General features: G+C 51.6%; 1 protein-coding gene across 1 annotated transcript in view; it reads right to left on the reverse strand.

The window, feature by feature from the left end:
- Positions 1 to 8,963: 8,963 nt before the first annotated feature.
- The window catches only part of CACNA1H (calcium channel, voltage-dependent, T type, alpha 1H subunit), a 128,098-nt gene continuing 123,877 nt past the window's right edge, over positions 8,964 to 13,184 (reverse strand). Inside the window, exons 32-34 of the mRNA XM_010570604.1 lie at positions 12,148 to 12,326; positions 10,379 to 11,554; positions 8,964 to 9,101 (exon numbers count right to left, since the gene is read on the reverse strand). Coding sequence (XP_010568906.1) covers positions 8,964 to 9,101; positions 10,379 to 11,554; positions 12,148 to 12,326 — 1,493 coding nt within the window. The remainder of the gene's footprint in view (positions 9,102 to 10,378; positions 11,555 to 12,147; positions 12,327 to 13,184) is intronic.

Consider the following 13,184-nt stretch of genomic DNA (forward strand, 5'->3'; position numbering starts at 1 on the left):
CGGCTATCAGGGCCCCCCCCCCAACCCCCCCCCCCCCCCCCCCCTTTTACTCTTCATACCACCTCATATTTTGAACTTTCTGGGTTTATTATGTTAATATTAGCCTATATCAATCCCAGCAAGCTGTTTTTAAAGCACAGCCAGGGGACTGGGGCCTTTTCCCAGTAGCAGGCGTCGAGGAGGTGGCCACTAGATGTTGCTGCTGGCCGGGCCAAAGCGGTTCCGTCCGTTCCCGGGCAAGGATTTTTTCCAGGGATTTGGGATCGGTGAGGAATGGTGTGATTTTGTGGTCTCCGGAGGGTCACCCTCATGGGTGTGAGGAGAGAGGAGAGGCCGGCAGGGTCCTTGGTGCCCCGCAGCCAGGGGATTATTCCCCCGGCCTTAGGGGAGCATGCCGTGCCTCCATAACGCCGTTGTCTGGATGTGGCCGCACGTAACTGTGGGAAGGGGAGGATATGGGACGGTGCTGGTTTAATTAGCCTGCTGTAATTAAAAAGGAGGGGGTGAATTTTGTGCGTCAACAAGGCAAACAAATGCGCTGAGGCTCTGCAGAGCTGAAACCGCTGAAATCTGCTGACCAGGTCTTACTCTTTTCCCCGCAGAGGCCACGACGTGTCCCTCCCTCACGCCAGGGAGCTTCGCCGCCCACACGGACATCGGCGCCGCGGAGGCTGCGGTTCATCCCTTCGCCTCCTTTCTGCACCCTAGATGGTGCTCCCCCTCACTGAGAGCGATCCAGGGGGCATTTGATTGCCACCGGACCCTCCGGGGAAGGATGGGAGGAATGAAGGAAGCCCTGGCTCGGCGCCTGTTTGGGTTTCCCGTGCTGTGGTCGCAACGAGTCGGAGACCTTTCGCACATGGGCTGAGCAGAGATGCAGACTAGCACGGCTGGGACAATGCCTTGTCCGCATCCGCCAGCTCCATTTTATCTCCCCTCTGGCAGACCTGGTGAAGATGGCTTTGCTCTCTGGTTCCCTGCAGTGCCACACAAGGGACTTTTCATTGCAGGTGTCTTTCCTTGAGGCAAAGGGACCCCCCAAGGTACCGCCTCTTCTGTTGAAAGGGGTGGTGTGGTTTATATTGGACTGAAAGTAAACTACCATTACACTTCACGCTGAAAAATACCTTCCACGTTCCAATAGATGTATTCTCTGTCAAAGTCTATTTCAACTCGATTTTTCAGGTTTTATTTGAGTTTGGGTTTTTTTTTTTCACATTCAGCAAACAAATTTGGCCAAGAGAAGAACGGGAGAAAAACAGGAGGGATGGGAGGGAATGGCTGAAATTTTATCCTTTCTCCCCTGCCCCTCAGAAATGCTTCAGAGAAAATAGTTCATGTGAACTGAAAATTATCGGGGGGGAAATAAAACAGTTCTCAACCAGCTGTCTGATGCAGCTAGCAAGGATGTTTAATTAACACTTTACTTAGCTACCTCAGAGCTAGCTAAGAGCCAATTTAAGGATTCTTTTCTTGCCTGGCAAGCGATATACAGCTGCTGGAGGAGTTAATACCAGCACTGGGAGACCTTCCCCATGACAGAGAGAAGGCAGCAGGATTGTTCAGCAGCTGTGAGTCATCTGTACCTGCTTGTGGAAGGACTCTGTCCCATCCCAGTCATAACGAGACATTTTTTTCTTTCCTCCCTTGCATGCCAGTCTTGTTCTAATTAGCTGCATTTTTAATCTTTGTGAGTGGAGTGAAATCCCAAGCAAAAAAGCATTTTTACCGTGCTGGAACACTTAATTAATGATCCATCAGAGAGTTTGATTTCCAAGCATAAAGAAAACTCGTGGATCGCAGCAACTCCATAGGTGTTACTTAACGATGTTGCTATTTCTCTTGGCCACGTAAAACATTCACCTCTTCTCTTGGTCTTGCCCTGACCCTGTGATATGTGAAGGGACTAACGGGAAGCCTCCCTGGGGTGTTTGGGGCCGCAGCCATCTTCGCAGGGAGGAAGGGCACTCACCTGCTGCTCGCTGACTTGTCATCTCTTGCAGATCCTGTGCCCACGTCGGGTCCCAGCTCCACAAGAATGACTCCTGGTCTAGCGAGCACACCAGTGTCCCTTTAGCACTGACCTCCATGCACAAGGCATGTTAAACAGCTAAGGGAATTATGTTTTCTTCATTCACCTGAAAGAGCAAGGGGTTGGAAAAATCCAAATTGCTTGGAGCCCTGTCACTAAGAGCTTCTGAATCAAGCCAATGTACCTTGACCTGGCTCCCAGAGCCGAACAGGCTGCCTCATTCCTGGGGCAGTGGGTTCCTGGGGAGGCCGGAGGGTGGTGGTGCCGTCTGTTTCCATAGGGATTGACTCCGCAGTTGCATGGGTGAGGGCTGAGCTAGCCCTTGGAAGTGGGGGAGCAGGTGGAGGATTTCCTTGTCCTGGGAAAAGCTGTCAGGCAGTGACAGAGCGTGATACAGCCTGTGGTGTGTATCTCCTACGATGCCTGTTGCCCATCACCCCATCTCTGGGCTCCTTCAGCATAACTGCAGTAGCAGTAGTAGAGCCCTTGGTGTGAGTGGCAGGTCTGGGCTCTGCTGCTTGCTGCTGCCTGGGAGAGTGAGTGCTTAAAAGTCCTGTGCTGCGGGGAGATACCCAGAAAGCAGGTACTTTGTCACTATTACATTTTCAAGTATGATTAAACCAACCCTGGGGCTGATTCATTGCTTCCAACAGGCACTCGGGGAAGGTGGATGAGACGAAATGACAATACAGTGGCACAGCAGAAAAGTTTATTTTTAATCCCAAATATTTACGATCAACACCTGCTAAATGGCCAGTGAAATACATTTTATGGTGTCATTAATCTGCAATAAACCAGTTTTATTTTTAGACTGTTTGCACAACGTTGCCAGCCTGACTCATCCCTGCCTGCATTTTATCTCTGCGAGGAGGCTGCAGAGAGCTTCCCTGCCCTTTGTCTTAACAGCCTTTTACTTCTGTTCTCGGAGCTCTTCCCACCTGCTGCTCAACTCAAACAGCATGGAAGGAGGATATTCTCACAACATCAAACGACATACCAGAGGAGGATATGCTTGCTGTAATTCTTGCTGAATATATTTACCCGGAGATTTATTTTGGTGGGAAGGTAATGGAGTGAAGACAGGTGGGGTGAACTTTTGTGTTACGTGTCTGAACGCCATGAGCCAGCTGGGGTTGCAGCTGCACCAGGAGGGTCCCCATCACCCTGGTCACAGTGGGGAAGGGGCTTTGCCGGGACTGGGGGACACACACGGCGCTTTGTAACCCAGGCCAGGTGTGAACCCAAGGGGACTTGCTCCATCCTCAACCCAAGCACGTTTTACCAATATCCCCCCAGAGCAGAAAAGCAGGGCAAAAATCCAAAGCGGACATTTCAATATTCAGTATTCTGTTCCCCCTCATTACTCTGGGTGATTTAACAGGTTGGGGTTCAGCTCAAACACCCCCCTGTCTGTGTGGCTGCCAGCCCTGTGCCAGGCAGAGCAACGCTGGGTATGGGAGGTGTCGCTGCCAACAAGCTGTGAAATGCCCTGTCTTCTATGAAGAATTAATTTGTATTGGAACTTGTTACCATTTGTGAGATTTTTTTTTGTTGTTGTTAATGAGGAAAATTAATTAGTGCCTCGGTCTGAGCCAGTCAGAATAAATTAACATGCAATCAGGAAGGGAGAGAGGGTGAGGAGGACTGGAGAAGCTGGTTCCCAGCAGGGCCATCAGATTCGATAAGGGCATAAGGAATAAGAGCAATAATCAGGGTCTGGGGAGAAAAGGGGAGGGGAAGCGAGCTCCTGCCTTTGCTGGACGCAAACCCCTCCTGCTTGTTGGCCTCCTGCCCCAGCAGTGGCTGCATTTTCGGGGGATGACTTGGGTGGGAGAGCTGCGCTCTGCTTGTGCATCTGCGGCAAACCCTGGAGACGTCACCACGGGCCTTCGGCAGCTTGTGCCTCTGAGTGGGGCAAAGCAGAATCAAAAATAAGCTGCTCCAGGGGATTTCAATCAAATATTCAAATAATTAATCTGGTTTCTTTCCTGTGGAGTGACATAATGAGGGTTGCTGGCATTTTCTCTCTTTCCCCATGAACAGATTTTTTTTTTCACTGAATAGTCCAACAGCCACAGCTGGAAAAAAACCAAACTCTGACCTACAAGTGAGTGAACACAAGTGAGGGGTCCTGGCATGAGGAGCAGCCCAGCCTGGCCGCAGCCCCAACCTGGGTATGAAACCCTCCCAGTGACATTGCCGCATGCATCAGTGTCGAACCAGGGAGCACGTCTGTGCTGCTGCATGTCCCTCAGCCCGGAGCAACCCCTCTGCACGCTCCCAGCCTCTGCAGAGAGCTCGTACTGGGGCCGGCCCCACTGAAAGGGCTAAAACCCGTTGTGGGAGAAGTGGGGGTGCCTACATTAACACCATTTTGCTGGAAGAGGATTGAGCACCCACCTGGTGTGAGCTTGAGTTATTCCAGGGCCCCAGCAGGATTGCAGCAGATAGACATGTTGAGCTGCTTTAAAAAAAAAATAAAAGGCATGGAGATTTCAGCCCCTCAGACCATGCTGCTGGTGCTGTGGCTCTGGCAGGCTGCACTAAAATTTCTAATTAAGCCCCCTCATATGGAAGATGAGACGGCCCCAGCCATTAAAACACAGCCATGTATTTAAGGCTTAATAGGGAAGGTGTAATGGATAAAGTCAATTTAATTATTCATCCTAAGAAATCTTGTACAAATATCAAATGCTTATTAGTATTCATGCAACCTGTATGATCTCGCAACACTGACAGATTAAAGGTTGTGTCTAATTGCACTGGGGATGGATTCAGATTTGGCTGGTGGTTTGTTTTTTTTTTTTTTTAATGCTCTTTTTCTCCCCAGCCTGACAAAGAGAATTTCAGATTGATGCCATCTGAGATTTAACTTTGAAACAGAGACCATCTGAAGCCTCTTCAAGTCACTCTGTGATGGTTTCCTCTGCCCCTACCTCAACATGGTGGTTTTTAATCCTCGTTTGATCCCTACTCCTCAAAGGCTGCCAAAGCGGCTCCGGGAGAGCCCAGACCGATGCAGCGCTGCCGTCCCTGCGGGCTGTGGTTTTGCTGAAACCGAGAGCGGTGGGGCAGAGTCTGGCTGACAAATGGACGCAGCTGAATTGTCATTAAAAATGCAAAACAGGAATCGATCCAATTAAATAATAATGACTTGCATTTACCCGGTGCTTTTCACTTCTGATCTTAAGCAACACAACCCTTGCAGACGGCCTGGTGGAAATTACTTAACATTGCAGAGATTCAATCAGCAGGAAAATTAACACCAGGTGATGTGAAACTGTTTCTCTGTGCAGTTGGTTATGGCCAGGTTTGGGCTGCACTGGGGGAGCTCGGGGGTTTTGTACCCGTCTGTCCAGGTGACTGTCCCCAAAAGAGACATCAGGGAGCAATTCATGGTCACTACCTGGTCTGAGAAAATTCAGTCGGAGCTTGAGTCTCCCCACACTGCCAGGATGTTCTGTCAGTGGCTTTGTCAGAGGGGACAGGCAAGTCCCCTGCCCTGCAGCCACAATGCAAAGGCTCGTAGCAGCCTCCAAGGCGATGTGGGCTTCCCTGCACCGTGGGGGATGGAGGCCAGTGGGGAAGGAGGGAGCTGGGGGGGGGGGGGGGGCCTGGCAGGGCCAGGGGGAGTACATCCACACGTACTGGGAGGCATCACTGAGCTGTGATGAACACCTCGGCCTTGGCACCGGTGTCTGCAGGGAAGGAGAGGAAGGTCCTGAAGCCACACGGCATGTTCAGATGCTCTTGGCTGGGAACATCAGACCTGCTGGAGGCGAGCGACTTCCCCGTGGTCTGACGCACAGTAAAGACTTGCACTCTGGCTTCGGAGAGATGGTTACATCCCCACCATCTTCTTTACTCTACAGAGTAGGGTTTTGCATCCAGCAAACGATGAAAGACACCTTGTCTTCACTAATTGCTCTCAGTACCAGGGTCCTGCCTTGTCCTTCTCTTCTACGTTTGCAAGACCCTGATCCATATCCCCAGACCCCCGGGATGGTCTCAGCGGGAGCCCAGGACAGATGTCCCGGCTGCAGGGCCGTCCTGGGGGGCGGCTGCATCCCGCAGGGAGTGGTGGGGAGGCTGCACCAGTAAGGTGAGCCTCGCCAGCTATTCAGAGGCAGCAAAAGCCCATTAAATCCCTTCTCCTTTTGGCTGAGGCAGCTCTGAACCTGCAGGTCCCAGCTGAAGCTTGTCCTTGGGGTATGGGTGATGTCTGAGTCCCCTACACCTTGCAGGAGGGATGTTGTGGGATGCAGACCACATCCCAGTCTTGGCAAGCTGCCTGTGCTGAGACTGAACTCAGAAATAAGAAAGGAAAGGTTATTTTGCTCTGCTGATGACCTGAGCTGAGGCGTTTCATACCTGGGAGCAGGGCTGTCGTCATGGTGTGGATCAGGACAGTGAAGACACATGGTGTGTCCTCCCCACACCACCAACAAACTGCCAGCTTGGGCCAACCTCTTCATGGGTCTGATGTGTTTTATTCCTGGGTTTGTGCCTGTGGGATCCCCTGTGCTTAGCAGGGAAGAGTCCTGGAAAAGGGGTGATTCCCAGAGCAGCCCGACCCCAGCACTCCTGAAGCCACCCAAGCTGTAACTGTGGGCAAGGAAAGCCTTTTTGCAACTCCATGAGCTTCACACTCCTGCTTGGAATTAAATGGTCTGATTTAGGCTTACTTTTAGCTTAATAAAGCACAAGTTTGCCAAAAAAAGCTTCTAACAGCAGAGGTTCCTGCCTCAAATTGGATTTTTCTGTCCTTGGCTGGAAACCCCTGGTCGGGAAGGTGACAAGTGACAGGTAGACTCACTTTGAGAGATACCTCTGCTCCGGCATTGTGGGGCAGCACTGTCATTCCCACAGCTCATCCATCTGCTGAAGATGGATCATGCATGTAGCTTGCACCCCTCTGCAGTGTCTCAGACCCCTCCTGAATTTGGAAAGATGCTCTGGGAAGGTGATGGGAAAAGGCTCTTTCCCTTTGTCCCCACTCCAGAGCAGGCAGGAACAAACATCTTATAAATATGTTCCTTTTACAAAAAAAAAAAAAAAAATTATAATTGAAATTTAATAAATAGGAGCCTTTCCCTCCTCTGCTCCCCCTGGCAGCAGGCAGCTCCCCTGGAAAAGCTGCCTGCCTTTCCTACAATTGCCTGCAGCATCCCGGGACTGTGCCGGGCCAGGGTTCCTCTTGCCGGGGCTTCACCAGGATTTATTCCCAAGGTTGTAATAAACCCCTTCCCTGACTGCAGTTTGTTCAAAGCTCCTACTCCGTGAGACGTGTTGGTTTTAACAAATTACCTCTTTACAAAGGAGATCTTTCATAACATAAAACCCACCCCCAGCACTTGCTGTGTATTTTGGGTGATCTCCGGGGGTTTTTCCTGTGTCTCCAGCTGCAGCTGCGCTGGGCTCCTGCCGCAGCGGAGCAGGATACGCCTGTCCCGTCCCATCCTGATCCTGGCTGGGTGACAGGCAGAGGGAGAGCCTCTTCTTTTCCTCCCTTTACATTTCTGCTGGCATAAAATAAAATAGCCCCTTGGCTGCTTTTTAGCCTGCTGGAGCCTCATTTAATGCACTCCAAGCTGTGGTTCCTGCTGCAAAATCAAGGTGTTGGTACCTGGATCTCAATGCCCCCAGTATTCAGCCATCTCACACAGACGTGGTGCTGGCTCATGGCTTGGAGCCCAGGCAGAGCCAGGACCAGGGGCCACAGGAGCAAATCTCCGAACTTCTCCCCGACACACTGCCGTGGCCTCAAGCCCTTCCAACTTGTTCCGCAAGCCACCTCTCCGTCACTGTGCAGGGAGTTATCAGCCGCACCGCCCCGTGGGCGAGAGGGTTTTCCTCCAGCTCTGGGGTACCGAGAAGTAGATTTGGGCACGGGGGACACTGCCTTTCCCAGCAAAGCTACATAATTACAGCAGTAAGACCAGGAGCAGCTGCGCGGCGCAGCCGCCGAGGGACACACCGGGGCATCCCATGCGCCTCCAGGCAGGATTCAGCCCAGCGCAGGGGAATTCACCTCCCCTCCTTTCCAGTCTGCTGCTTAAACTGCAATGAAAGGAGTTTGCCACCGTCCCCAAAGCGCTATTAATAATTACTTTTATGGCGCTTCTCTGGAATTCCTTGCTATCCCACCGAGACGGAATAATTATTTACAATAATCCTAAATGACTCTTAATTACAGTGGCACAGGTGCTCGGAAGCAGTCGGCACGCAGCCGCTCGATATACGGAGGCTCTTGCGTGAGGTGAGGGATCTGCCGAGCATCACCGTTGGAGCCGAGCGGGAGGTGGGACCAGCTCCAAATGCCAGCAGGGAAGGGGATGGTTCAGACCCGCGGCCCGCAGCCCGGACGGCCACATTTTAGAAAAGAGGTTTTAGGGGATGCCGAGCTCTGGGAGTGGGATGGAGACCTTCGGGCTGGGCTGCGGGCAGCGAGAGCTGCCGGCTGGACGCGGTGCGCTGGAGCAGGGCTCGGCATCCCGGCTACACCTCGCCCTGGGGCACAAAGTCAGGCCACGCTTCCAGTTTATACAGTTTAATACATGTGAAACAAGATACATTTCCTTTTGAGTAATGAATGCATAAATAACAGAAGATATATGTGAATGCATAAATATGAGGCGGCATGGAACGAACCAAACAAAAACGATTGTTTTAATTTTTTTTTTTCCCCTGTATGTCTTTTCGCTGCCGCTGCCCGGCGCTCGGGCCGATGGTGCGTCCATGCGACGGACTCGTTGCTGCTCTTATTTAACATCAGCTTTCCATGGTGAAGCTGTCCCACGGTGAGAGGGCCTGGATGAGGGGTGGGGAGGGGGCAGGGACCGGAGGCTAAAAAAGAAAAAAAAATCAACCCCAAAAACTGCAAAATAAAAAAGTGGTGTTAAGAGGTGACCTGAATTCCTCTAGAGGCTTCTCAGTCGGAGCTGGCGAGGGAAGGGCCTTGGGAGGTGAACGCGTCCACGTGTGGGTGCAGGGGGTGTGGAGGGAAGACCGACAGATAGAGTGCAAATGGGAGGGTTATGGCCACCACCGAGGTTTCGAAGGCATTCTGCTATGAGGAGGACAAATCATCAGCTTAAATGCTCACAAAGAACATCACCTAAGACAGCTCTTTATACCTTTACATACTGTATCAATAATTTACTTTGAACTGCAGTAAACAAAATACATTTCTTAAATAATTTACTATTTATTTGTTTTGTTTTTTATCTCTGTAAATTTAACTTTTTCCTTTTTTTCATCTTTTTTTTTCTTTGTAACACAAGAAACCATGTTTGTGCACGTTAGTTCAGATTATTGCGACATTTAACCTGAATTTCAGTTAAAAAAAGGAAAAAAAATAAAGCAACAGGACAGTTGTACAGACAAGAAGAATGCATAACTTATTATTGCACTGGCTACAATTCAGTAGTGATTTGGTTTTTTTTCTGTAGTTAGGACAACCTCCAAAGTACAAAAGAAAAATGAGAGAGACGTCTAAAGCATTAGCTGTGAAAAGAAGCTGGTGGGATGATGGTGGAGGGAAGGAGAGGAAAAAAATGAAAGTGAAGAAAGAAGAGAAACATTTGGAAAACGAATGGCCGTAATAATTAGTTCCACATAAAACCCAAGGAAACACCACCCAGTTGCGGAGTCACATGTAATGCAAAAAACAGTATCATTTCTCTATAAAAATATGTGCATTATGAAGAGAGAGTTTTTGTGGGTATATTTTTTTTTGTCTTTTTTCCTTGTTTTGTATCTCACAAATACATTATTTCTATTTATATAACTGCTGATATACAGACAATGTACAGCTCCCATCTCCTGGGCACTCCCGCGTAATGTGACATCTCTAAAAGGTGCCTTGTTAAAAGTTGAGCATCTTTAAAAAAACAAAACCAACAAAACAACAAAACCCAAAGAGAATCCCCCAAATCCCAACCGCCACCACCTCGAACCCGAATCAATGTGATTGAGGCCACGGAGCGGGGTGGGAGGAACGAAGCAACCCCCTGAATCAACTCCACCTTCCCTGTAGAAAAGAAACCCCCAAACCGCTTTGCAAATCCGCTCCCCCCACCCCGAAGCCCGTCACCGTTTCGTCCAGCCATTTGTTTGGTTTCTTTTTCTTTTCAAATTTTTTTTGTTTGGTTTTTTGTGTGTGTGTGTGTGTGGTTTTTTTTGCAAACCTCCACAGCGCTTAAGAACAAGTGACTGCGCAAAAGGAAAAAAAATGACAGAGCAGCCACCCACGTACCTGTGGCCGCTCAGTCCCTTCGGTTTGAAAACCCACATTGGTGTCAAGCCCTTGAGACCCCCCCGCTCCCCCCTCCCAGAAAGCTATACTGGGTCATCTACGTCTTCTTCTGTTGCAACAGTCATGGGGACCAAGTCCTGCTTCTGGAGGGGGCTCTTAGCAATGCCCAGGAGCTCATTGCTTTTCTCGGTGTTGCTCCACTGAGTTTTTAAATGATCCGGCTTTTTCAGTTCGGAGGTGGCATCGTCCGGCCGGGAGTCCATGGAGGCCGGTGTGGACTGACCGCTGTCCAGGAGGAGATCCGAGAGGCTGCTCATGGAGCCGCCGTCCAACTGCTCGAAGGAGAAGTTGGGGATGGTCAGGTGCTCCCCGCGGCATGGGGGCTGGCCCCGGCGCTCCGCTTTGGAGGCCGGCTCCCCGGGCTGGCTCTCCGCGAGCTCCAAGGACTCTCTGTAAGCTGGGAACTCACAGGATGGGGTCCTTCGCCGCAGCATGCTGTTCTCGGAGGGTTTGGTGCGTGACGCCGCCCCGCTGTCGTCCTCCATGGGAGGATCTATAGAAATGCAGGGTGGGCTCATCTTCTTCTTCCTCCGGGCTCCGTGGATGTACTCGGACTCCGTCTGGATGTGGACAGGGGACCGCTGCTTTTCCTTGGCAGGGTCCTCAAAGCTACAGTCCCCGTCGCTGATGGAGGGGCAGATCTCGATGGAGTGCCGCCTTTGGTCGTCTGCCCAGCTGGGCTTGTTGAGAAAGCCCTTCGTATCGATGCTGTAAAACTTCTTCAAGTCCTTCTCCTTGCTGCTGCCCCTGGAGAGGCTGGTTGTGCTGCAGTTCTTGAGGGGCACTGGAGACGGGGCCGGGGAGATGAACGGTGAAGTCGAGCGGCTCCCAGCATCCAAGTGATCCCCTCCCCAGTCTTTGGCCGAGCTGTTGATGTGGCAAACCTCCTCGTCAGCCAGGTCGGAGGACTCAAAGAGGCAGCCCTCAGGGTTGGGAGGGCTGCCGCCGGGGCTGGGCGGCCGGCTGGGGACGCCGTGCTGGCTGCAGGTGTGCTTCCGCGTGAGTGTGCTGGGGTGCCGATGCGGGGAAGACGGGGGGGAGCTTGGAGGGGTGCCCGGGAGGGAGGCAGCCGAGGGATGGAGCGGGCTGGGGGTGAAGGTGCTCTGGGGCTGCGTGGCTGATGGTAGCATCTCTCCAGGCTCTGCTTGCAGGCTGTCCCTGCGGTCTGGAGTCTGCCCGTCCACAGAGTCCGTCTGAATGGCCTCCTGGAAGGTGAGGAGAGAGAGATGGGGTGAGAGCCTGGGAATGTGCTGGGCCAGTGGCACTTCCAGTGATGAAACATGGCACGTGGCAGAAAAGTTGGTGGTTCTAACGTGCCCTGCACCACGCCATCCCTGCCACATCGTGCCAGTTCCCGTCAGACCCTCCCTGTACAAGAGGATGCAGTTTTGCTAGCAGACAGACCCGGCTTGTATCTTCTGGGTCTTTCTGCATGGTCTTACTCTTGCTCTAGCACCAAATCCTGAGTCAGTGCAACCTGTCTAAAGTGATGTGGTGTAGGGTTGACTGCAGGCGACTCACAGCACTGGTAAAACTGAATTGGGCATCTTCTCTCTATGTTTTAGCTATTTTTTCATAGAATAGTACATCCACAAAGTAGGTAAAAAGGGCCTTCCCCCGTGTGTCACATGCTGAGACTGGACTATATCAAAATTTAAGGCACTAGAAATGTTTTGTTCTACAAAGGGGAATTGTACTCTCAGCTCCAAGAAAAGAAACCCAAGAGGGGACTGGAAAAGAAGGGAAGGATCCAGGTGACTATGAAGGAGTTTACCTCTGCAGGCTCTTGGCCTCTCACCTGTCTGCAGAGCAGCTTGTTGAGAGTAGGAGATCGAGGTGTGATGTGGGGGGGAAAGATCTTCCAGCGGTGGCGGCCTTCGTGGTTGGGAGAGCGGACTGCCAGCTGGAGGGACTCTGTTGGGACTCTCAGAGAGGAACACGTTCCCACGGGCTGGGAGCGGATGGAGGTGATGGACCCTAGGAAACAGAGAGAAAGCAGTCACCAACACTGCTGGCATGGGCGCTCTGAAGGTTTGAGGCAGAACCGGTGCCCACAGACTCCCGGAGGGGAGTAAATGCGGGAGGCGAAAAGAAAAGACTGTCTAGTCTGGATGAAATCCCAAGCCTCAGCATAAGATTTGGGCAGTGTCAGGATTAAAAACCAGGTGTCCCTTGTCCTGTCTTCTGCTTTGAATACTAGGCCATATCTCATCAGGGATGGCAGGGAGGTTGCAGATGAAGTGTCTGCAATTCAGCAGCATTGCATGTGGCTCTGCCCACTCTGGGATATCTCCTGTTACATACTTTATGCTCATAGCCTCTATTTTCTGTTTCAGGTAACAGGAATCTTCTCTTGCAGCTGCTGTGACACTCAGGGTGGATGGCAGGCACCAGGACCACAGGGCAGCAAATGAAGGGCAGGAGGTGGGGTTGCATTTGAAACCCTGCCATTGCTCCTTTCCTGGTAGCATTGCTTTGGGTGGGTTTGTAAAAGGAGAACATGGATCGAGGAAGTCTGGTAGCTGTGCCCGATCCTCTAAGTGAGGATGCCTGGGTTGTCTTTGCAGTGCTGCCAGGGATGGGCTTGCAACCTTACGCTGCTCTGCCACATGGAGGCAAGAGCAGCGCTGCTCAGCTCCCTGGGAGCCTCCAGATCTCGACTTAAAGGTCCAACCTACAGCCTCATACAGCCAGTGGGCACCCTGCCACCGACTCCTCCGGGAGGAGACACCACTGGTGTGCACAGGGCAGTTTTCCCATTCACTACAGCCCAAACACTACCACCACCGTCTGTCCACGAGGCAGGCCTTGGCTGAATGTGGTCTGATCAGCAGC

The sequence above is a fragment of the Haliaeetus leucocephalus genome, unplaced genomic scaffold (assembly GCF_000737465.1).
Source record: "Haliaeetus leucocephalus isolate CR32 unplaced genomic scaffold, Haliaeetus_leucocephalus-4.0 Scaffold295, whole genome shotgun sequence".
Lineage (NCBI taxonomy): Eukaryota > Metazoa > Chordata > Aves > Accipitriformes > Accipitridae > Haliaeetus > Haliaeetus leucocephalus.